Source organism: Salvelinus alpinus, chromosome 31 (assembly GCF_045679555.1).
Source record: "Salvelinus alpinus chromosome 31, SLU_Salpinus.1, whole genome shotgun sequence".
Taxonomy (NCBI): domain Eukaryota; kingdom Metazoa; phylum Chordata; class Actinopteri; order Salmoniformes; family Salmonidae; genus Salvelinus; species Salvelinus alpinus.
In genome coordinates, this window is record NC_092116.1 from 25,519,611 (window position 1) to 25,545,132 (window position 25,522).

The 25,522-nt window shown below is 44.7% G+C and overlaps 1 protein-coding gene across 1 annotated transcript in view; it reads right to left on the minus strand.

The window, feature by feature from the left end:
- Positions 1-2,130: 2,130 nt before the first annotated feature.
- Positions 2,131-25,522, minus strand: part of LOC139561106 (collagen alpha-6(IV) chain-like) — a 251,314-nt gene continuing 227,922 nt past the window's right edge. Inside the window, exons 32-43 of the mRNA XM_071377973.1 lie at positions 21,421-21,484; positions 14,638-14,820; positions 14,297-14,404; positions 13,876-14,067; positions 13,500-13,616; positions 11,593-11,754; positions 11,248-11,346; positions 10,743-10,889; positions 10,302-10,418; positions 9,016-9,207; positions 7,789-8,075; positions 2,131-7,464 (exon numbers count right to left, since the gene is read on the minus strand). Of these exons, the coding sequence (XP_071234074.1) occupies positions 7,207-7,464; positions 7,789-8,075; positions 9,016-9,207; positions 10,302-10,418; positions 10,743-10,889; positions 11,248-11,346; positions 11,593-11,754; positions 13,500-13,616; positions 13,876-14,067; positions 14,297-14,404; positions 14,638-14,820; positions 21,421-21,484 (1,926 nt within the window). The 3' untranslated portion in view covers positions 2,131-7,206. The remainder of the gene's footprint in view (positions 7,465-7,788; positions 8,076-9,015; positions 9,208-10,301; positions 10,419-10,742; positions 10,890-11,247; positions 11,347-11,592; positions 11,755-13,499; positions 13,617-13,875; positions 14,068-14,296; positions 14,405-14,637; positions 14,821-21,420; positions 21,485-25,522) is intronic.

Below are 25,522 nucleotides of genomic sequence, written 5' to 3' on the forward strand. Positions count from 1 at the left end.
CACTTCAAATGTGGTAAATAAAATACATCAAATGACAGGTAATTACTTTGTAGCTTTTTACACTTCAAACAGAGTCGTTTACGGCTCAGACACGAGATGTATGTGGCAAGGTCTACAGAAAATCACGGACTACAAAGGGGAAAACAGCCACTTCGCGGACACTGACGTCTTGCTCCCAGACAAGCTAAACACCTTCGCCCGCTTTGAGGATAACACAGTGCCACCGACGTGGCCTGCTACCAAGGACTGTGGGCTCTACTTCTCTGTGGCCGACGTGAGTAAGGCTGCCGGCCCAGACGGCATCCCTAGCCACGCAAGGCTGCGGCCCAGACGGCATCCCTAGCCGCGTCCTCAGAGCATGCGCAGACCAGCTGGCTGGAGTGTTTTACGGATATATTCAATCTCTCCCTATCCCAGTCTGTTGTCCCCACATGCTTCAAGATGTCCACCATTATTCCTGTACCCAAGAAAGCAAAGAAAACTGAACTAACTTCTGACTTCTTGCACTGACGTCTGTCATCATGAAGTGCTTTGAGAGGCTAGTTAATTAAGGAACATATCACTTCTACCCTACCTGATACCCTAGACCCACTACAATTTGCTTACCGCCCCAATAGATCCACAGACGACGCAATCGCCATCGCACTGCACAATTCCCTATCCATCCGGAGTAGAGGAATACCTATGTAAGAATCCTGTTCATTGACTATAGCTCAGCATTCAACACCATAGTACATAAAATCTAACTTTATTTGTCACATGCACCGAATACAACATGTGTAGACTTTACCGTGAAATGCTTACTTACAAGCCCTTAACCAACAGTGAAGTTCAAGAAATAGTTAAGAAAATACTTACCAAATAAAGTAAAAAAATTCTAAAAAGTAACACAATAAAATAACAATAACGAGGCTATATACAGGGGTTACAGATTAGTCGAGGTAATTTGTACATGTAAGTAGGGGTGACTATGCATAGATAAACAGAGTAGCAGCAGTGTACAAAACAACTGGGCGGGGGGGGGGGGGGGGTCAATGTAAATAGTCTGGCGAGCTTATCACTAAGCTCGGGGCCCTGGGTCTGAACTCTGCCCTGTGCAACTGGGCCCATGACTCTTGACGGGCCGCCCCCAGGTGATGAAGGTAGGAAACAACACCTCCACTTCGCTGATCCTCAACACTGGGGCCCCAAAAGGACGCGTGCTCAGCCCCCTCCTGTACTCCTTGTTCACCTATGACTGTGTGGCCACGCACGCCTCCAACTCAATCATCAAGTTTGCAGGCGACACAACAGTAGTAGGCCTGATTACAAACAATGACGAGACAGCCTGCAGGGAGGAGGTGAGGGCCCTGGGAGAGTGGTGCCAGGAAAATAACCTCTCATTCAATGTTAACAAAACAAAGGAGCTGATCGTGGACTTCAGGAAACCGCAGAGGGAGCACGCCCCTATCTACATCGACGGGACGGCAGTGGAGACGGTGGACAGCTTCAAGTTCCTCGGCGTACACATCACTGACGATCTGAAATGGTCCACCCACACAGACAGTGTGGTGAAGAAGGCGCCACAGCGCCTCTTCAACCTCAGGAGGCTGAAGAAATTTGTCTTGGCCCCTAAAACCCTCACAAACTTTTACAGATGCACAATTGAGAGCATCCTGTCGGGTTGTATCGTCGCCTGGTACGGCAACTGCACCGCACGCAACCGAGGGCTCTCCAGAGGGTGGTGCGGTCTGCCCAATACATCACCGGGGGCACACTGCCTGCCCTCCAGGACACCTACAGTACAGCACATGTCACAGGAAGGCCAAAAAGATCATCAAGGACATAAACCACCCGAGCCAAGGCCTGTTCACCCTGCTATCATCCAGAAGGCAAGGTCAGTACAGGTGCATCAAAGCTGGGACCGAGAGACTGAAAAACACCTATCTTAAGGCCATCAGACTGTTAAATAGCCATCACTAGCTGGCTTCCACCCGGTTACACGACCCTGCACCTTAGAAGCTGCTGCCCTATATGCATAGACATGGAATCTTAATAATGGAACACTAGTCACTTTAATCATGTTTAAATAATGTTTACATCCTGCTTTTGTCACGCTCGTCGAAAGGAATGTACCAAGGTGCAGCGTGGTAGGCGTACATTTTCCTTTATTAAATGAACACCGAATTAAAACAACAAAATACCAAACGAAACGTGAAGCTAATAATAGTGCTGACATGCAACTATCCATAGACAAGATCCCACAAAGCACAACGGGGAAATGGCTGCCTAAATATGATCCCCAATCAGAGACAACGATAAACAGCTGCCTCTGATTGGGAACCATAACAGGCCAACATAGACACACAAACACCTAGATGACCCACCCTAGTCACACCCCGACCCAACCAACATAGAGAATAAAAAGCTCTCTATGGTCAGGGCGTGACAGCTTTACTCATCTCATATGTATATACTGTATTATATTCTACTGTATTTTAATCAATGCCACTCCAACATTGCTCAATCTAATATTTATATATTTCTTAATTCCATTCTTTTACTTTTAGATTTGTGTATTGTTGTGAATTGTTAAGATACTACTGAATTGTTGGAGCTGTAGAAACAGTTGGAGCTGTAGATAGAGCAGTAGATACACAAGCATTTCGCTACACCCACAATAACATCTGCTAAATATGTGTATGTGACCAATAAAATTTTATTTTATTTGTATTGGCGGTCTATAATTTAGTTACATTGTTCTCACATAATCTTAATCATTCTTTTTAATCTGATTAAATTGTAATACTTTATTTCAGGGTGAACACAATAATACACATTTAAGACTCATTCAATTCTGTTGTTTATCCTCTTTGAGGAAAATGTAGCACAACTGCATAATCATTGTAGGCACTTATGTATGTTTCTGTTATACATGTAAAATGTGGATTTGTATGAAAAAAAATATCATATTCAGGTTTTCTCAAAATTCCTTTTAAGATGGTGGAATTTATTTAACATCAGAGGACAGTGTCAAAAGAGCGACAATAAACATGTGTGTTTTATCCTTTTGTGTCATTCAAAAACTAATCATAGAAGTACTATGATATTTTATATTTATATTTCCATATAAAAACATCCGTTCCTATCATCGAATGTACAGACCAGCTTCCACAAAATGTATTTTTAAATAACCTTTGAAACAGGGGATACATACTGTGAAGTAAAAATAATTATAATCTAGATTACATACAAAACAAGGACAAATGAGGACAAATAATGTACTCAGGGCTACCAACGAGAGATGGGCCTATGTGATAGACATAGTGGTCATAGTGGTTACAATTTAATTAAGTCACCCAGTACCTTTAACATAAATTCAGCGACAACGGCCACGTTCCAGGCCACCTACGTTGCAGGTGTTGCATTGCATCAACCACCAACCAATGGTTGTGAGCCACCTCATCGACTGCGCAGTTAGGCATCAATCAGATTGCTAGATCATAGAATGTGATCAGCTGATATGTTAATCACCTATTCAGGTGTTGTGAGATCTGGTAGGCGTCTGTAATGTAGTCAGCTCTGGAACCTAATGTAGTCGGCTCTGGAACCTAATGTAGTCAGCTCTGGAACCTAATGTAGTCGGCTCTGGAACCTAATGTAGTCAGCTCTGGAACCTAATGTAGTCGACTCTGGAACCTAATGTAGTCGGCTCTGGAACCTAATGTAGTCGGCTCTGGAACCTAATGTAGTCAGCTCTGGAACCTAATGTAGTCAGCTCTGGAACCTAATGTAGTCGGCTCTGGAACCTAATGTAGTCGGCTCTGGAACCTAATGTAGTCGGCTCTGGAACCTAATGTAGTCGGCTCTGGAACCTAATGTAGTCGGCTCTGGAACCTAATGTAGTCGGCTCTGGAACCTAATGTAGTCAGCTCTGGAACCTAATGTAGTCAGCTCTGGAAAGTGGTCATTGACAAGACATGCTGAAGACAGCAGATAGGGACTACCAGAACACAATAGGCCTTAACGTTGATAAAATGTATAGAAAGCTTCTGTACAATAACAAACATTTTAACATGCTGACTACACCCCTCGTGTCGTGTGCGCGAGCAAAATAAATGTACACATACATGTTATTCAATGATTGCCTCTCCCATCTCCTTATTGGTTTATAGAAGCAGATACCCACGTGCCATCTCCTCATTTGTTATACCCACGTGGGTGATTGAAAGATTTACTGAGTTTGGTCGGTCGTCGTGGTAACGCAATCGCCATATAAAGCCCAAAGAAGAAAAAGCCTGGATTTAAACATTTAAAAAAATGTTATTTAACAAGGCAAGTCAGTTAAGAACAAATTCTTATTTACAATGATGACCTAGGAACAGTGGGTTAACTGCCTTGTTCAGGGGCAGAACGACTGATTTTTACGTTGTCAGGTCAGGGATTTGATCTAGCAACCTTTTGGTTACTGGCACAACGTTCAACCACTAGGCTACCTGCCGCCCCAGGAAGGAGGAGAGATGACTAGAAATTATTTGGTTGACCGTTTTATGTGTGGATTAATTGTCGGAGTAGAGGACCTTGTGCATTTCAGGTAAAATAACAACTCAACGTTTATATCCCAGGACAAATTAGCTAGCAACAGCAAGTTAGCTAAATAGGACAAATTAGCTAGCAACTGCAAGCTAGCTAGCTAAATTGCCATAAATGTTTAATGCTTTTCAACCTGTCCCCAAATTAATATAATTGGTTCAGAGTTTGTTCTGATATTTTAACCTGCATGTCGTGATCGCATTTGGTGTGACAAAATCAATTTGCGCACGCGCGCGACAGGTTTGGGTACGGTGTAACGAAGAAGTGTGTGTGTTGTGTTTGTCGTTAGTTTGGGATTACTTCCAAGCGGTTATTGCGTACTTGTATGTTTTGGCTTGAGCATGATGGGTGGAGGGTTTTTATTAAAAAAACAAAAAAAAACATTTTGGTCACAGAACATGGAGAGTAGATAGGCTAGCGAGGTGAGAAGAGTGAGTGAAACCCTGCAGAATATGACGGTTTTAAATAAGTGTCACGTTCCTGACCTGTTTTCTCTTGTTTTGTATGTGTTTAGTTGGTCAGGGCGTGAGTTGGGGTGGGCATTCTATGTTATGTGTTTCTATGTTGGTTTAAAGGGGTTGCCTGATATGGTTCTCAATTAGAGGCAGGCGTTTTACATTTCCTCTGATTGAGAACCATATTAAGGTAGGATGTTCTCACTGTTGGTTTGTGGGTGGTTGTCTTCCGTGTCTGTTTGCACCACACGGGACTGTTTCGTTTGTTCGTTCGTTTTGTGTAGTCTATTTTCCTGTTCGTGCGTTCTTCGTGTTATGTAAGTTCGTTTGTTCAGGTCTGTTGACTTCGTTTATTATTTTGTAAATTCTCAAGTGTTTTTCGTGTTCGTCTTTATCTTTAATAAACATCGTTATGTCAACATTTCACGCTGCGCTTTGGTCCAATCCCTACTCCTCCTCTTCAGACGAAGAGGAGGAGAACGACCGTTACAATAAGTATGATTTAAGTATGATTTGCTGCATGGTACTATCAGCTTGGTCACCCATTCCAGTCAGCGAGATAGTTGTAGTGAAGTAGCAGTACTCTATATCTGTTTCCCCGAACATTTGTGTTTTTCTTGGGAAAATGTAATTGCCATTAAGCAACTTTAATTTGACATTTTACTAATTTAGCAGACGCTCTTACAGGAGCAATTACGGTTAAGTGCCTTGCTCAAGGGCACATCGGCAGATTTGTCACCTAATCAGCTAGGGATTCGAACCAGCAACGTTTCGGTTACTGGCCCAACGCTCTTGTGGTATCCTCTCCGCTCTGTGGCAGTTACAATACATTTGCATTACAAGTCCCACCCCTTAACACAACTATCAGGATCTCACTGTGGGCAGAAACAGAAATTGTGGAGTGAGATGAAATAACCATAATAATCATGTGCGTTTGTTGTTCATGATTTGTGTGCCAGCAGTGAATCACAGAGCTTATAGGTTCGTTTCTGTGGTGGTGGCGAGAACCTAAATCTTCACCGTCCGTCACTATAGCTAAACTGAAAAGGCACACGTTTGATTCACAAGTCAAACGTTGCAGACTGACTGTTACAGACTGACTGACATTTATATTTTACCCATTATTGGAATTCACATCAGTGCAATACATTCACATACATGGTCTCGTCATTCTAGTATTTTAAAAGTGCCTTTTTCCAAACTGTTGTCAAGTTGAGTCCCGGAGTAGGGTAACATTAAAAAAACGACATATTGGTAATAATAGAGTCTTACTGTATCTCAGACATCAAAGATATCATCGGTGGGTGTGAGTATAAAAGCGGTTGGCTAGCAGTAAATAGGTATGTACAGTATAGCAAGTCTCTCAGGTTTATGACTGTAGTTGTTGTTGTTATGGTAGAGAAGGCATCTGTCCCAAATGGAACCCTATATTGTGCACTACTTGTGACCAGAGGCCTATGGAGCCCAAGCCATAAGTAGTGTACTATATAGGGAATAGGGTGCCATTTGGGACGCAGCCAGGAAGGGGAAACGGTTCAGTGTGCTCCGAAGGGTTGGTTTGCGGTTGCACTAGGTAGCCGTTAATGTTTTCAGACCACGTAACCATAGTAATGAGAAAACACCCAAATAAAGACACATATACAACAATGCAGTAGCTATAGCAACACTGTCAGTGATATCCTAGTGCAGAGCAATCAAAACCAAGACCCCGCATCTCTCCATCCATCCCTCCCTCTCTCTTTCTCCTTCTATATCCATCCATCCCTCCCTCTCTCTTTCTCCTTCTATATCCATCCATCCCTCCCTCTCTCTTTCTCCTTCTATATCCATCCATCCCTCCCTCTCTCTTTCTCCTTCTATATCCATCCCCTCTCTCTCTTTCGTTCTATATCCATCCCCCTCTCTCCAACATCGATATTTGCGCATCATAAACCCACAGAAGTGCCCTCGTTGGCCCTTCAGGACACCTTTACACCCCAAGTGAGATCCTGGGATGAAGCAGGGGAGGGGGCTTAAATTCACTCAGTCATTTGGTCAATATTTTTTTTAAGGGGGAATGTTTTTTTTATTTTTACCTCCTCTCTCTTTTTCTTTCTGAGAAATAATCATCACCCTCTCTTTTGTTGTTTCAGTCTCTCTGTTTTCCATTTCTTCTCTCTATCTTCGACTCTTCTCCCGGCTACAAGATCTTACTGCAGACCTGACAGCGACTGACTCTGCTGAGTTGGTTGCCTCCCTTCAGCGTGTCCATCGGAGGGGGGTTGAACTCCCGGTTAGGCTCCACCGTGGTCAGCCAGAAGCTGTACTTGTTGGCAAAGAAGTGGCAGGTGCCCTTAGCCCCGTTACACTCGATGAAGGGAGTTGCACGGAAGTCTTCCAGACAGGACCCGGGTGATACCAGGGACTGGCCTCCGCCCTCTGCCCCGGCAGCTGTGTGCTGTATGGGGGGGAAAGAGAGAGGGACAGGCCCAGACAAGTCCTGAGTGTTAGTTTCACTATGATGGTTTAGACTGGGGTTGTTGTGTCGTGAAATAACTTTACAGTTTAGTTACAAATATTGGCCGGGATTCAATCCGAGGCACACTGTACCGAGCTTGATATTTATTAAAGGTCATTTACGATTGAGCCGAGATCCATGTTCAGTGTTTACCATGAATGTGATCTCTGAGAATGTGGGAGTATTGCCTTTGAAAGGCGCTCTGTCAACAGTGCTCTACAACACACCGTGGATTGAATCTGGCTTTAATCCCACATCACTCACCATGAGGAAGGAGTACCCGATCCAGAGGGACCTCCAGCCAGCAGGGCAGGTGGGGATGGTGAGGTCCTGGGAGTGGACGGCTACAGCCTGGGACATGGCCTCGCACACGGAGCACCTGCTGATGTACTGGCTGATGGCCTCCTCTTCCACCGGCATCATGGGGATGGGCGCAGTGGTGGACAGCCAATAGGACTTGTCGTTGCGGCTGGCGTAGTAACAGATCTCGTTGGGTGTGCAGTAGAGGAAGGGGACAGTGCTGAAACGGGGGAGGCAGGAGCCTGCCATACCTGGGGGAGAGGGGATAGAGAGGAGAGGAGGGATAGAGAGAGGGGGAGAGGGGGGTGATAGAGAGAGGGGGGAGAGATTGAGAGGGAGGGAGGGATAGAGAGAGGGGAGAGAGATTGAGAGGGAGGGATAGAGAGAGGGATAGAGACAGGGGAGAGATTGAGTGGGAGGGATAGAGAGAGGGGAGAGAGGGGAGCGATTGAGAGGGAGGGATAGAGAGAGGGGAGAGATTGAGTGGGAGGGATAGAGAGAGGGGAGAGAGGGGAGCGATTGAGAGGGAGGGATAGAGAGAGGGGAGAGATTGAGTGGGAGGGATAGAGAGAGGGGAGAGAGATTGAGTGGGAGGGATAGAGAGAGGGGAGATATTGAGTGGGAGGGATAGAGAGAGGGGAGAGAGGGGAGCGATTGAGAGGGAGGGATAGAGAGAGGGGAGAAAGGAGAGCGATTGAGAGGGAGGGATAGAGAGAGGGGAGAGAGGGGAGCGATTGAGAGGGAGGGATAGAGAGAAGGGAGAGAGGGGAGCGATTGAGTGGGAGGGATAGAGAGAGGGGAGAGAGGGGAGCGATTGAGAGGGAGGGATAGAGACAGGGGAGAGATTGAGAGGGAGGGATAGAGAGAGGGGAGAGAGGGGAGCGATTGAGAGGGAGGGATAGAGAGAGGGGAGAGAGGGGAGCGATTGAGAGGGAGGGATAGAGAGAGGGGAGAGAGGGGAGCGATTGAGAGGGAGGGATAGAGAGAGGGGAGAGAGGGGGGCGATTGAGAGGGAGGGATAGAGAGAGAGTGGGAGATTGAGAGGGAGGGATAGAGAGAGGGGAGAGAGGGGGGCGATTGAGAGGGAGGGATAGAGAGAGGGGAGAGATATAAAGATTAGCTTTCTGCAAGTTTTGTAGGTCGCTCTGCCTGCCCGAATCCTATAATTGCTTGTGTGTGTGTGTGACTCACCGAGGTCCTGGTTGTGTGCCTTCTCCTGCCCCTCTACGTACAGCAGACTGTATCCCTCCCAGAGCCGGGACATGCCCTGGGGACACATGGGTACCTGGTTGTTCTGACTGTGTTTCACCAGGGTGAAACCAACACTCCTGCTGCGGGCCACACTGCCAGGGGGACCCTGCAGACCACGCTTACCAGGCAGACCTGAGGGAGACAGGGAAGAGAGAGGAGAGGAGAAGAGAGGAGGGGGGAAGAGGAGAGGAGAGGGGGGAAGAGGAGAGAGGGGGAAGAGGAGAGGGAGGAAGAGAGGAGAAAGGTGGAAAAGGTGAGGAGAGGAGGGTAGAAAAGGAGAGGAGAGAGGGAAAGAGGAGAGGAGGGGGAAGAGGAGGGGGAAGAGGAGGGGAAGAGGAGAGGAGAGAGCGGGAAGAGAAGAGAGGGAGGGGAGAAGAGGAGAGGAACGAGAGTAGAGAGGGGTAAGAGGAAAGGAGAGAAGAGGGGAGAGAGGGGGAAGAAGAGAGGGAAGAGGATAGGAGAGGAGTACTACATGTTAAAATGTTGGGTAACCCCTAAGTACCTCCAGCTATAATGCATTATGATGCGGTTATAGAGCATTGTAAGACTTTACATGTATCGACATCTCTTTCTCTCACGCATGCATATAACTTTGATGATGTTTACATGTTTCAGTGTAAATGGCGTTGGAATAGCAGAGGCAGTGCTCCTGTTGTCTTTGTGCTGACTTGCTGTAACTCTCTGTGGTTCTCAATCAGTAGTTGTTCAGTCAACTGTTGAAAATAGTCACTTGTTTGACTGTGATGCAGGTCATACAGCTGTTTGTTACATGCAATATTAGCTTTGTGGACTTCACCGGACAGATGTTGCTCTCCGGTTTTGTGAAGAAACAAACGTAAGTGTAGTTGAATTTATTCCTCCACTGTGTGACTGTTGTCTTTGTGTTGTCTCTGCCTTATTGTACATCACAGTGGAGAAGGAACTAACGGGTTATAGAGCAAACAACGTAATTATCACAACACAGGTTGTTATATGGATTTTGTATTGGCTTGGCTTCCTCAGTGGTTTACCCACACACCTATACTTGGGACTGCTGGTCCCCACAAGTATAGATAAACACGCACAAACACACACACACACACACACACACACACACACACACACACACACACACACACACACACACACACACACACACACACACACACACACACACACACACACACACACACACACACACACACACACACACACACACAGATAGACATACACACTCACACGCATACCTTGTGATCCGGAAGGTCCAGGGAAACCAGGAGAACCAGGATCTCCCAGAGGTCCATCCAGACCTGACCCTCCGTTCCTCCCCAGCTTCCCCACCGCACCGGGCCTTCCTTTAGGACCTGGAACAAAGGTGGAAGATACACTTAGAACACTGATCCAAGGACAGTATTTGGTTTAACTACCTTATGGTTGAGGTTAAGATTGGATGAGGGTTTAACTGAACCTAGATCAGGGGTAACTAAGGGTAACTTTGGTTAGCCTAGACTCCACACTGACTGAATCCATAACAACTGTTTAGAAGCAAGTAAAACGAGTGTGAATTCAGTGTGGATTCCAATCTAAACTTGTGGGTACAAATCACGTTTTCTTCGATCCAGTCCAGTAGGCTACTCTACTCACGACCTCTGCCTAGTAGGCCAGGCTGTTCCTAGTAGGTTACTCACCCCCTCTGCCTGGAATGCCGGGATTGCCTGATTCTCCCATGGCGCCTGGAGCTCCGTTGAGCCCAGGGCCTCCCACATCTCCGTAGGTAGTCTGGAAGTCCGTGGGGGGTAAAGTTATACCTGGGGCCCCCTTACCACCAGAAGAACCTAGAGGGAGAGAGGATGAGGGAGGATGGGAGACAAAAGTGTGGGGGGAGGTGTGGGGGGGTAGCGAGAGAGATGTGTGTGGAGGAAGCAAACACACGCACACATGATCAGACAGAAGGACATGGAGGGATGAAGAGAGTGAGAGACAGAGGAGGAGGAGGTGGAAGAAAGAGAGAGAGATGAAAGAGAGAGAGACAGGGAGAGAGATGAGAGATGAGAGTGATAGAGAAGGAGAAAGAGAGAGAAAGATGAGAGAGAGAGATGAGACTCAAGCTAAATCTTCTATAACATAATTGATCAAATTGACAAATACCAGTGTTATGTGTTCAGGTCAATGTTGAAAGAATACATCTCTCACCTTTCTTTCCTTTGGGTCCTTTCCCTCCGTAATATCCTGTATCTCCAGGGTAGCCTTTGGTTCCTGACACTCCAGTGTACCCAGAGTCGCCTCTCTCTCCTAGGCAACACAACAACAACATCAGACATGGTTTGGTACATCAACCACTGGGCAAAGACCTCAGATCAACATCCGGTTCTGGTTGATAATTGATTGAGTGGTCAACCGACGTGCCCCTCCAACAAATTGTCCATGTTTCAGATCAACATTAATAATCTCTGTACCTTTGAATCCAGACGTCAGATCAACATCACATTCTGGTTGATATTACATTGAGAGGTCAACAAATAAGAGTCATCCCTGTACCATTGAACCCAGGGCTGCCTTCCCTTCCTGGACCACCGGGACCTCCAGGGTCTCCACGTCTCCCAGGGGTACCGGGGAAGCCAGGTAGCCCAGCGTCACCTCTGTCTCCCTGGGCCGTACTGGGCCCCGGTGGGCCTGGGGGGCCTGGAGGACCACCGTAACCTGGAGGAACCCACCATAAACAGTTAACACAAGAGTAAACTAGCTACAGTATAAAGGTCTACAGAGTTTTGGATTTAGATGGAGGGAAGAGAAGGACAGATTACTTACTTAGCCCATCTATAAATAGCCCATACAACTACTACCTCATCCCCCATTCTGTTATTTATTTTGCTCCTTTGCACCCCAGTATCTCTACTTCCACACTCATCTTCTGCACATCTATCACTCAATTGTAATTATTTCGCCACTATGGCCTATTTATTGCCTTACCTCCCTTATCCTACCTCATTTGCACACACTGTATATAGACTTTTTCTATTGCATTATTGACTGCATGTTCGTTTATTCCATGTGTAACTCTGTGTTGTTGTTTGTGTCGCACTGCTTTGCTTTATTTTGGCCAGGTCGCAGTTGTAAATGAGAACTTGTTCTCAACTGGCCTACCTGGTTAAATAAAGGTGACATAATACATAAAAAGAGGAGAATGGAGAGGGGGGGGGGGGAGGAGAAGAGGAAACCCAGGAGGACAGACAGGAGGGGAGAGGAGATGTTCAGCATTTAACACGTAGTCAACTAGCTACAGAGATAGAGTGGTTAGAGCTGGACTTAGATGGAGGGAGGACAAGGAGATGAGAGGGAGAAGTAGAAAGGAGGAGATGAGAGGGAGAAGTAGAAAGGAGGAGAAGAAGAGAGGGAGAAGTAGAAAGGAGGAGAAGATGAGAGGGAGAAGTAGAAAGGAGGAGAAGAAGATAAGGAGAAGTAGAAAGGAGGAGAAGAAGATGAGAGGGAGAAGTAGAAAGGAGGAGAAGAAGATGAGAGGGAGAAGTAGAAAGGAGGAGAAGATGAGAGGGAGAAGTAGAAAGTTGGAGAAGAAGAAGTAGAAAGGAGGAGAAGAAGATGAGAGGGAGAAGTAGAAAGGAGGAGAAGAAGATGAGAGGGAGAAGTAGAAAGGAGGAGAAGAAGATGAGAGGGAGAAGTAGAAAGGAGGAGAAGATGAGAGGGAGAAGTAGAAAGGAGGAGAAGAAGATGAGGGAGAAGTAGAAAGGAGGAGAAGAAGATGAGAGGGAGAAGTAGAAAGGAGGAGAAGAAGATGAGAGGGAGAAGTAGAAAGGAGGAGATGAGAGGGAGAAGTAGAAAGGAGGAGAAGAAGATGAGAGGGAGAAGTAGAAAGGAGGAGAAGAAGATGAGAGGGAGAAGTAGAAAGGAGGAGAAGAAGATGAGAGGGAGAAGTAGAAAGGAGGAGAAGAAGATGAGAGGGAGAAGTAGAAAGGAGGAGAAGAAGATGAGGGAAAAGTAGAAAGAAGGAGAAGAAGATGAGAGGGAGAAGTAGAAAGGAGGAGATGAGAGGGAGAAGTAGAAAGGAGGAGAAGAAGATGAGGGAGAAGTAGAAAGGAGGAGAATATGAGAGGGAGAAGTAGAAAGTTGGAGAAGAAGAAGTAGAAAGGAGGAGAAGAAGATGAGAGGGAGAAGTAGAAAGGAGGAGAAGAAGATGAGAGGGAGAAGTAGAAAGGAGGAGAAGAAGATGAGAGGGAGAAGTAGAAAGGAGGAGAAGAAGATGAGAGGGAGAAGTAGAAAGTTGGAGAAGAAGAAGTAGAAAGGAGGAGAAGATGATGAGAGGGAGAAGTAGAAGGGAGGAGTAGAAATTAGTAGAAAGGAGTAGAAGGAGATGGAAGAAGGAGCAGGATAGTGAGACAGAGGAATATAATCTATTGTTTTATAAAAGGCTAAATAAAGGGTTAAACTACCTTCTTCTCCATCGAGTCCGGGCAGGCCTGGGTCTCCCAGAGGTCCAGGGATATAGGAGCCGATTGTCTCCCCACGACGACCAGGCAGGCCTGGGAAGCCCGTCATACCAGGACCCCCTGACAACCAAACAAGAGTTTAGGTCATCCACACGCGCACACACACACACACACACACACACACACACACACACACACACACACACACACACACACACACACACACACACACACACACACACACACACACACACACACACACACACACACACACACACACACACACACACACACACATTCATCTTTCTCTATAAAATAAATTGTATTGATTGATCTTTCATTATAAAATGTATTTGATTGATTGATGAATCTTTCTCACCTGACTCTCCTCTCGCTCCCTTCTCCGCGTTGTATCCCGGGGGTCCTGGGATGGAGGATCCCCTCTCTCCCTTCAGACCGGCCGCTCCAGGGGTGCCGGGGCGACCCTCCACACTATAACCCGGGGTTCCTGGTATACCGTTCGGTCCAGCCAGTCCGTTGAGTCCATCAAGACCAGGAGATCCCGGCAGACCTTGAGAAAGAACATGATTATTGCATTATAACATCGACACCAATAAGGGACATTGTACTGAAGTTATGACATTGTCAGAGGCCATGTCAGTTAAAGAAGAGAAAGAAAGATTTTCACTCAGGCCAATGATGTTGTATTACAAACTGTAATGTGTGTGTGTTTGAGTGTGAGTGGGCGTGGGCGTGGGCGTATTTCTGTGTGTGTGTGTGTGTGTGTGTGTCCGACAAACCTTTTTCTCCAGATGATCCAGGGGAGCCGGGGCGGCCAGTCGTCCCGTCCAGACCTCTTCCTCCTGGGTATCCGTTCAGACCCTTTGCCCCAGTGAAACCAGGGGTACCTGAGAGGAGGAGGGGGGACCCCAAAAAACATAACCAGGAACATAGAAAATGATGAATGAGGATGAGGGGGTTAATATAATAATAATATAATATACAGTATATATATATATTTTTTTTTCTTCTCTTATTCCACCTTTTCTAAATTGTTTAAATATCACTTCCCTGTGACATGATTCATCTGTGTGACATTTATGACATCACGTCCAGTGACATCATCATCACCACTACTCACCCAAGAGTCCGGGTCTTCCAGGAACTCCCGGTGCTCCCTTCTGTCCGCTGAACCCAGGGCCCCCTGGGAAACCGTTGTCGCCGGGGGCGCCATTAGCACCTTGGCCACCTGGGTAACCGGGGGTTCCGGACTCACCTTTAGCTCCGGGACTTCCGGGGTAGCCGGACGATTCACCTCTCTCCCCTGAGGACCATACAGATACAGGTAAGAACTTAATCAATAGAAAACCTTTAAACTGACAAGAAACAGGTAAGAACTTAACCAATACAAAACCTTTACACTGACAAGATACAGGTAAGAACTTAACCAACACAAATCCTTTACACTGACAAGGTACAGGTAAACCAAGCCATAGAAAGTTGGTTGCAATTTCAGTTTAATCCACCAAAAAAAACATAATAAATATTGCAACAAATATTATGGTTAAACTCAAATATACTAATTGATTAAAAAAACTATATTTTTGGAAATAATGTTTAAAAAAGGTATAATCTTTGTAAATTATATCATAAATAGGTCTGGTGGAGTTACGTCCCACATGCAGCTAACACAATATATGGAAATGTCTGCTCTACTCAAAATTACAACCAACTAATTGCAGCATTACCGCAAAAATGGAAGAGGCAAGTGGAAGGAGGAGAAAGTAAGAACTGGTCTGTCGGCCCTGAATTAAAGACCAACATTGGCTAAAGAAAATTGTGATGAATAAAAAAGTAAACCAGTTTAATTTAAGGACCAAAAAATGTACGGCTGTGCCATATACAGTGGGGAGAACAAGTATTTGATACACTGCCGATTTTGCAGGTTTTCCTACTTACAAAGCATGTAGAGGTCTGTCATTTTTATCATAGGTACACTTCAACTGTGAGAGACGGAATCTAAAACAAAAATCCAGAAAATCACATTGTATGATTTTTAAGTAATTAATTTGCATTTTATTGCATGACATAAGTATTTGATCACCTACCAACCAGTAAGAATTCCGGCTCTCACAGACCTGTTAGTTTTTCTTTAAGAAGCCCTCCTGTTCTCCACTCATTACCTGTATTAACTGCACCTGTTTGAACTCGTTACCTGTATAAAAGACACCTGTCCACACACTCAATCAAACAGACTCCAACCTCTCCACAATGGCCAAGACCAGAGAGCTGTGTAAGGACATCAGGGATAAATTGTAGACCTGTACAAGGCTGGGATGGGCTACAGGACAATAGCCAAGCAGCTTGGTGAGAAGGCAACAACTGTTGGCACAATTATTAGAAAATGGAAGAAGTTCAAGATGACGGTCAATCACCCTCGGTCTGGGGCTCCATGCAAGATCTCACCTCGTGGGGCATCAATGATCATGAGGAATGTGAGGGATCAGCCCAGAACTACACGGCAGGACCTGGTCAATGACCTGAAGAGAGCTGGGACCACAGTCTCAAAGAAAACCATTAGTAACACACTACGCCGTCATGGATTAAAATCCTGCAGCGCACGCAAGGTCCCCCTGCTCAAGCCAGCGCATGTCCAGGCCCGTCTGAAGTTTGCCAATGACCATCTGGATGATCCAGAGGAGGAATGGGAGAAGGTCATGTGGTCTGATGAGACAAAAATAGAGCTTTTTGCTCTAAACTCCACTCGCCGTGTTTTGAGGAATAGAAGGATGAGTACAACCCCAAGAACACCATCCCAACCGTGAAGCATGGAGGTGGAAACATCATTCTTTGGGGATGCTTTTCTGCAAAGGGGACAGGACGACTGCACCGTATTGAGGGGAGGATGGATGGGGCCATGTATCGCGAGATCTTGACCAACAACCTCCTTCCCTCAGTAAGAGCATTGAAGATGGGTCGTGGCTGGGTCTTCCAGCATGACAACGACCCAAAACACACAGCCAGGGCAACTAAGGAGTGCTCCGTAAGAAGCATCTCAAGGTCCTGGAGTGGCCTAGCCAGTCTCCAGACCTGAACCCAATAGAAAATCTTTGGAGGGAGCCGAAAGTCCGTATTGCCCAGCGACAGCCCCGAAACCTGAAGGATCTGGAGAAGGTCTGTATGGAGGAGTGGGCCAAAATCCCTGCTGCAGTGTGTGCAAACCTGGTCAAGAACTACAGGAAACGTATGATCTCTGTAATTGCAAACTAAGGTTTCTGTACCAAATATTCAGTTCTGCTTTTCTGATGTATCAAATACTTAAGTCATGCAATAAAATGCAAATTAATTACTTAAAAATCATACAATGTGATTTTCTGGATTTTTGTTTTAGATTCCTTCTCTCACATTTGAAGTGTACCTATGATAAAAATTACAGACCTCTACATGCTTTGTAAGTAGGAAAACCTGCAAAATTGTCAGTGTATCAAATACTTGTTCTCCCCACTGTAGATTGCAAAATAGTTGAGAAGAGATTTTCGATGTACCGACTCCATGGCACATGGTTTATGAACTGATACACAAAACAAATAGTTTTTCCATTTAAATTATTATACAAAATATATGGGGGACACAACCATCCCAGCTCTGCAGATTTTCTGCTACGAAGAGACAGAATCATTACATAATTTGTTTTGGTACTGTCCATATATAGCTTGTTTTTGGTCGCAGGTTCAGGAATGGCTGAAGAATTGCAACATTTACCTGGAGCTAACGCTGCAGATAGCACTGCTGGGCGATTTGAAAGTCATAGTCAATCGATCAATAATGTAATAATACTCTTAGAAAAAATGTTTATCTTTAATTTACAATATTTAGAAGCTATGAGAATAGAAAGGTTCAGAACTTTCGTGAAACATCACAGCTCAGTTGAAAAATATATGGCAAATAGAAATCCAATATGGATGGAGTTCAGAGATCGATGGGAGGGGTTGAGTGGAGCTGAAGGGTGGGACTGGATGGAGTTCAGAGATCGATGGGAGGGGTTGAGTGGAGCTGAAGGTTGGGACTAAAAACAAACAATGATAACTATTGTAAAATATACTGTGTCCATAAAATGTATATAGTATGTATGACCTGGAAATAGAAGGTATAGGGAAGAGACCATCACAGGGAAGAGACCATCACAGGGAAGAGACCATCACAGGGAAGAGACCATCACAGGGAAGAGACCATCACAGGGAAGAGACCATCACCAGGAAGAGACCATCACTGGGAAGAGACCATCACCGGGAAGAGACCATCACAGGGAAGAGACAAGCACAGGGAAGAGACAAGCACAGGGAAGAGACCATCACAGGGAAGAGACCATCACAGGGAAGAGACAACAGAAAAGAGATTAGCACGGAGAAGAGACCATCACTGGGAAGAGACCATCACCGGGAAGAGACCATCACAGGGAAGAGACAAACACAGGGAAGAGACCATCACAGGGAAGAGACCATCACAGGGAAGAGACCATCACAGGGAAGAGATCATCACAGGGAAGAGACCATCACAGGGAAGAGATCATCACAGGTAAGAGACAAGCACAGGGAAGAGACAAGCACAGGGAAGAGACCATCACAGGGAAGAGACCATCACAGGGAAGAGATCATCACAGCTAAGAGACAACAGAAAAGAGATTAGCACAGAGAAGAGACCATCACAGGGAAGAGACGACAGTTAAGAGAAGCAGGCCTTTCTAATCGACCTGGCCCGGGTATCCTGGAAGGATATTGACCTCATTCTGTCAGTAGAAGATGCCTGGTTATTCTTCAAAAGTGCCGTCCTCATCATCTTAAATAAGCATGCCCCATTCAAAAAATGTAGAACCAGGAACAGATATAGCCCTTGGTTCTCTCCAGACCTGACTGCCCTTGACCAGCACAAAAACATCCTGTGGCGTTCTGCATTAGCATCGAATAGCCCCCGTGATATGCAACTTTTCAGGGAAGTTAGGAACCAATATACACAGGCAGTTAGGAAAGCTAAGGCTTGCTTTTTCAAGCAGAAATTTGCATCCTGTAGCACAAACTCAAAAAAGTTCTGGGACACTGTAAAGTCCATGGAGAATAAGAGCACCACCTCCCAGCTGCCCACTGCACTGAGGCTAGGAAACACTGTCACCACCGATAAATCCACTATAATTGAGAATTTAAGTATTTTTCTACGGCTGGCCATGCTTTCCACCTGGCTACCCCCACCCCGGTCAACAGCCCTGCACCCCCACAGCAACTCGCCCAAGCCTTCCCCATTTCTCCTTCACCCAAATCCAGATAGCTGATGTTCTGAAAGAGCTGCAAAATCTGGACCCATACAAATCAGCCGGGCTAGACAATCTGGACCCTCTCTTTCTAAAATTATCTGCAGAAATGGTTGCAACCCCTATTACTAGCCTGTTCAACCTCTCTTTCGTATCATCTGAGATTCCCAGAGATTGGAAAGCTGCCGCGGTCATCCGCCTCTTCAAAGGGGGAGACACTCTAGACCCAAACTGCTACAGACCTATATCTATCCTACCTTACCATTCTAAGGTCTTCGAAAGCCAAGTTAATAAACAGATTACCGACCATTTCGAATCCCACCGTACCTTCTCCAATATGCAATCTGGTTTCAGAGCTGGTCATGGGTGCATCTCAGCCACGCTCAAGGTCCTAAACAATATCATAACCGCCATCGATAAGAGACAATACTGTGCAGTCGTATTCATCGACCTGGCCAACGCTTTCGACTCTTTCAATCACCACATTCTTATCGGCAGACTCAACAGCCTTGGTTTCTCAAATGATTGCCTCGCCTGGTTCACCAACTACTTCTCGGATAGAGTTCAGTGTGTCAAATGGGAGGGCCTGTTGTCTAGACCTCTGGCAGTCTCTCAGACACATATCTTCCTCACTAGCTTTAAGCACCATATGTCAGAGCAGCTCACAGATCACTGCACCTGTACATAGCCCATCTGTAAATAGCCCATCCAACTACCTCATCCCCATACTGTATTCATTTATTTATCCTGCTCCTTTGCATCCCAGTATCTCTACTTGCACATTCATCTTCTGCACATCTACCATTCCAGTGTTTAATTGCTATATTGTAATTACTTTGCCACCATGGCCTATTTATTGCCTTACCTCACTTATCTTACCTCATTTGCACATATTGTATATAGACTTTTTTTCTACTGTATTATTGACTGTATGTTTGTTTATTCCATGTGTAACTCTGTGTTGTTGTCGCGGACCACGTTGTCTTGCTCCCAGACAAACTAAACAACTTCTTTGCTCGCTTTGAGGACAATACAGTCCCACTGACACGGCCCGCTACCAAAACCTGCGGGCTCTCCTTCACTGCAGCCAACGTGAGTAAAACATTTAAACGTGTTAACCCTCGCAAGGCTGCCAGCCCAGACGGCATCCCCAGCCGCGTCCTCAGAGCACGCGCAGACCAGCTGGCTGGTGTGTTTACGGACATATTCAATCAATCCTTATCCCAGTCTGCTGTTCCCACATGCTTCAAGAGGGCCACCATTGTTCCTGTTCCCAAGAAAGCGAAGGTAACTTAACTAAATGACTATCGCCCCATAGCACCCTGGGTCTCGACCCCGCCCTGCGCAACTGGGTCCTGGACTTCCTGACGGGCCGCCCCCAGGTGGTGAGTGTAGGTAACAACATCTCCACCCCGCTGATCCTCAACACTGGGTTGAGGCCTGGGGCCCCACAAGGGTGCGTTGTCAGCCCTCTCCTTTACTCCCTGTTCACCCATGACTGCGTGGCCATGCACGCCTCCAACTCAATCATCAAGTTTGCAGACGACACTACAGTGGTAGGCTTGATTACCAACAACAACGAGACGGCCTACAGGGAGGAGGTGAGGGCCCTCAGAGTGTGGTGTCAGGAAAATAACCTAACACTCAATGTCAACAAAACAGATAATCGTGGACTTCAGGAAACAGTAGAGGGAGCAGCCCCCTATCCACATCGACGGGACAGTAGTGGAGAAGGTGGAAGGTTTTAAGTTCCTCGGCGTACACATCACGGACAAACTGAAATGGTCCATCCACACAGACAGCGTTGTGAAGAAGGCTGGAGGCTGAAGAAATTTGGCTTGTCACCAAAAACACTCACAAACTTTTACAGGTGCACAATCGAGAGCATCCTGTCGGGCTGTATCTGTATACGTTATGGCGTCTGTCAGTTGAGGTGGTGCAGGAGGAGCGTAATTGAATGTCTTTCATTATTATTAGCCTGGTACGGCAACTGCTCCGCCCACAACCGTAAGGCTCTCCAGAGGGTAGTGATGTCGCATCACCGGGGGCAAACTGCCTGCCCTCCAGGACACCTACACCACCCGATGTCACAGGAAGGCCAAAAAGATCATCAAGGACAACAACCACCCGAGCCACTGCCTGTTCACCCCGCTATCATCCAGAAGGCGAGGTCAGTACAGGTGCATCAAAGCGGGGACCGAGAGACTGAAAAACAGCTTATATCTCAAGGCCATCAGACTGTTAAACAGTCATCACTAACATTGAGTGGCTGCTGCCAACATACTGACTCATCTCTAGCCACTTTAATAATGAAAATATTGATGTAATAAATGTATCACTAGCCACTTTAAACAATGCCACTTTATATAATGTTTACATACCTAAATAAAATATACATTTTAAAAATGGCACAGAGAAGAGACCATGAAATCAAATAAAATTGTATTTATCACATGCGCCGAAAACAGCTGGTGTAGACTGTACAGGGAAATGCTTTCTTACGAACCTTTCCCAACCCTTCAGAGTTGAAGAGAATGGTACAGAGAAGAGAGCATCACAGATACAGTAAGAAGACATGAGGTGCACAGGTAGGTATACGACAGACAGGTGACAGCCACTCACCTTTAGCACCTGGCTGACCAGGCACTCCAGGGTTACCAGGGAAACCAGGCCTGCCATCGTCACCCTATGGAAAAAAAACAGCAACATCAACTGACACTTCTAAATATGTGACCGTTTCAGGAAGCTAGGCGTATGTCACACGTCACTACTTCACAAGAGGCATTTTTATTTTTATTAAAATGCATTTTTAAGCAGAAATGGCACAGCATTTTTGAAAGATATAACGTTAGCCATCGAGAACTACAAACGTTTTTCTACTTTTCTCAAGAACATTGATGCCCTGAATTTAGCAGGCGCTTTCAACAGATCAGTTGGAAAAAGTTGTGATGGGATACTTTCTGCACACGCCACGGTCAGTGTGAACCGGAGTGACTTGACACAACGCTGGCCAAACAAGATGTAGGTACAAAGATGTAGCTACAAAACAGTTTGCTTCACGGCAGACTGAAAGGATTTAACATTCATCCATGTATACGGGTAAAAGTCTCGCTACATTTTCAGATATTATACGTTTCTAATCTTGTCAGAAATTGTTTTGATTGCAAGTTAAAGCATACTGTTAGCTAGCTAGCTAGCAAACATTAGCTTGCTGGTTCGCTAGCTAATGTTACGTGTATGATCTGTGTAGTAATATTATTAGAATCAGAAACCATTTGCATTCCTAGTTATAGCACAATGTTAGCTAGCTAACATTGAACCTAGTTGGTTAGATTTAGCTACCTGCAGATTCATACTACAGCTATGAGAATGTTTTGTATTTGTAGTGGAATGAATTGGGATTATGCTGGTTCATTGTTTAGCTAGCTACATGTCTAAACAGAAGATTCCACCACAAATAGAACAATGTGACAGATATTTCACCGGATGTATAAATGTGAAGCATCCGCTTGGCGTTTCCAGTCACTACCAAATATGGTAGTGAGAGGAAGCCCAGTGGCTGGCAGTGGGTGAAGATAGAACCTGGTGGATTTTGGCTGACATTCTGCACATTTTCTCATTGATGAAACCTTTGATCTCAATACAGTTTTCTGTTCTCAAAACTATAATCTGTTACGAACAGAGTAGACTAAGTTTTCTAGATGTTACCCTTTACCAAAGTTTTAAAAATGTGCTTTGTTTAGAAGGAGTGCAAAGGTGAATTGAGTTATTGCACATGTTCACTTCATAGAGTAGGCGTTCCCTAATGGAAATATGCAAATCTTTGCTAGAACGCACCAATAGGATCTCGCTAGCTCATGCTTGGCTCTGCCCACCTCCTTACTTGTTCTGCCCACTATGACTCATTTGTTCCAATTTGAAACAACAGTCTGTGTGGTCTATCTTGATTTAGTTATAAAAGATCTTTGACTCAACTTCACCAGATGATTACATGACCCCTCAAGTTAGCCAGCTGTGTCTGGGGAAGATTACGGCGATCTATTTTATTTCATGAACATGTTTACAGGTCTAGAAAATAGTGACCCATCCACTTAGCTAGATGTGGCTGGGGGGTGGTTATAGCTATTCTTTCACATGACACATCAATTTAGACAAGTCTGTCTAGGTAATCGTCATCAAATAATTATAAAATATTAATGAAAAACATTTCTGGACACTTTCGGTTTATGATATTGCAAGTAACCATTTCGCAGTACCGTTTACACCTGTATCCTGTGCATGTGACAAAAAACAACAACATTTTAGTCAATATAGTGTGTGTTTACCAGAGACAATAATGTGAAGATCAACATGACCTACACTAAACTCAGATTAGGATACTCACTCTGTTTAGCACATGGCCTCACATGTGAATTCTTAAAGAGATGGGTGTTGCTAAGGCTTAAGAGGATGTGAACGATGATGAATAGGTGTAGACAAAGAAGAGCACTACAGCAGGTGTAGCAAAACATTCAAGGGCCATTTTCTCAAAAGTGGGATTATGAGTTTATTAACCTTTCACGAGCCTCTACCCCGGGTCCGGGATCACCCCCCCCCCCCCCCCCCCCCCCCCACACACACTGATTAGCATAGCTAGCATAGCTTCACAAGTAGATAGTAGCATCTAAATATCATTAAATCACAAGTCCAAGACACCAGATGAAAGATACAGATCTTGTGAATAAACCCATCATTTCTGTTTTTTTAAAATGTTTTACAGGGAAGACACAATATGTAAATCTATTAGCTAACCACGTTAGCAAAAGACACCACTTTTTTTACTCCACCAGTTTTTTACTCCATCAGTAGCTATCACAAATTCGGCCAAATAAAGATATAAATAGCCACTAACCAAGAAAAAACCTCATCAGATGACAGTCTGATAACATATTTATGGTATAGGATAGGTTTTGTTAGAAAAAAGTGCATATTTCAGGTAGAAATCACAGTTTACAATTGCACCGACCATCACAACTCGACTAGAATTACTACAGAGAGCAACGTGTATGACCAATTTACTCATCATAAAACATTTCATAAAAATAGACAAAGCATAGCAATGGAAAGACCCAGATCTTGTGATTTCAGACAATATTTCAGATTTTCTAAGCGTTTTACAGCGAAAACACAATAAATCGATAAGTTAGCATACCACATGTGCAAACGTTACCAGAGCATCGATTCAAGCCAAAGAGAGCTATAACGTAATCATCGCCAAAATATATAAATTTTTTCACTAACCTTCTCAGAATTCTTCCGATGACACTCCTGTAACATCATTTTACAACATACATATAGAGTTTGTTCGAAAATGTGCATATTTAGCCATACAAAACCGTGGTTATACAATGAAAATAGTAGCAAATCAAGCCTCAAAATGTCGGACGTCATCTTTCAGAGTGATCTAGTTTAATCGAAAGCTAATCATATACTTGACTAAAAAATACAGGGTTGACAGGAATCGAAAGACAAATTAGTTCTTAATGCAACCGCTGATTTACATTTCTAAAATTATCCTTACTGTGCAATACAGGGTTCGCCAAGTGAAGCGATAACAAACAAAATGGCGGATTATGCGTTTAAAATATTTCGACAGAACAACGATTTATCATATTAAATATTCCTTACTATGAGGTGATTTTCCATCAGATTCTTGGGCAATGTATCCTTTCTTGGGTCTAATCTTCTTTTGGTCGATAGATGTCCTCTGTCCTTCGAAATGTCCACTAACATCGACCGAGACCCCGAAACGTGCCCAAAGCTTCAAAGTGCACGACAAAGAAATTCCTCAAAATCGCACTAAACGGATATAAATTGCTATAAAACGGTTCAAATTAACTACATTATGATGTTTTTAACAACTATAACGAGTAAAAACATGACCGGAGAAATATTACTGGCTAAACAACCATTTGGAAGGAGGCAAGTCCGATGTCCATCTTGCGTAAGACGCGCGAAGGGAAAGAACGGTACTTCCACGTTTTGTTGTTTTATAGTGGCTCTGATTGCGCAATCGACTCCATTCAAAACGTCATGACGTACTGACACCCAGAGGAAGACGTAGGCAGTGTCGGTTTCTCCATAGCATTTACAGGCACCTTAAAACCGACCCCAGATCAGGGGTCAAAATTTCTGAAATCTGACTCCCTGTCAGGAAAAGTGCTGTAGAAGTAGTTCTGTACCACTCAGAGACAAAATTCCAACGGCTATAGAAACTAGAAAGTGTTTTCTATCCAATAATAACAATAATATGCATATTGTACGATCAAGAATTGAGCACGAGGCAGTTTAATTTGGAGACCAAAAAATGCTAATGCGGAACAGCACCCCCTATAGTTGCAAGAAGTTTTTAACTTAAATTTAACATTGTTCCTCAACTGCAGTCTCTACTTTTATCCAATGTAAAAAAAATAACATTTCAATTTTTGCTACATAGGATCGAATCCACGTGGAGGGTCACATATTTCAAACTCAGTATAACATCAACTGCCACTTCTAAATATACCAAATTCAGTATAACATAAACTGACACTTCTAAATATACCAAATTCAGTATAACATAAACTGCTACAGTACTTCTAAATATATCAAACTCAGTATAACATCAACTGCCACTTCTAAATATTTCAAACTCAGTGTAACATCAACTGCCACTTCTAAATATACCAAATTCAGTATAACATAA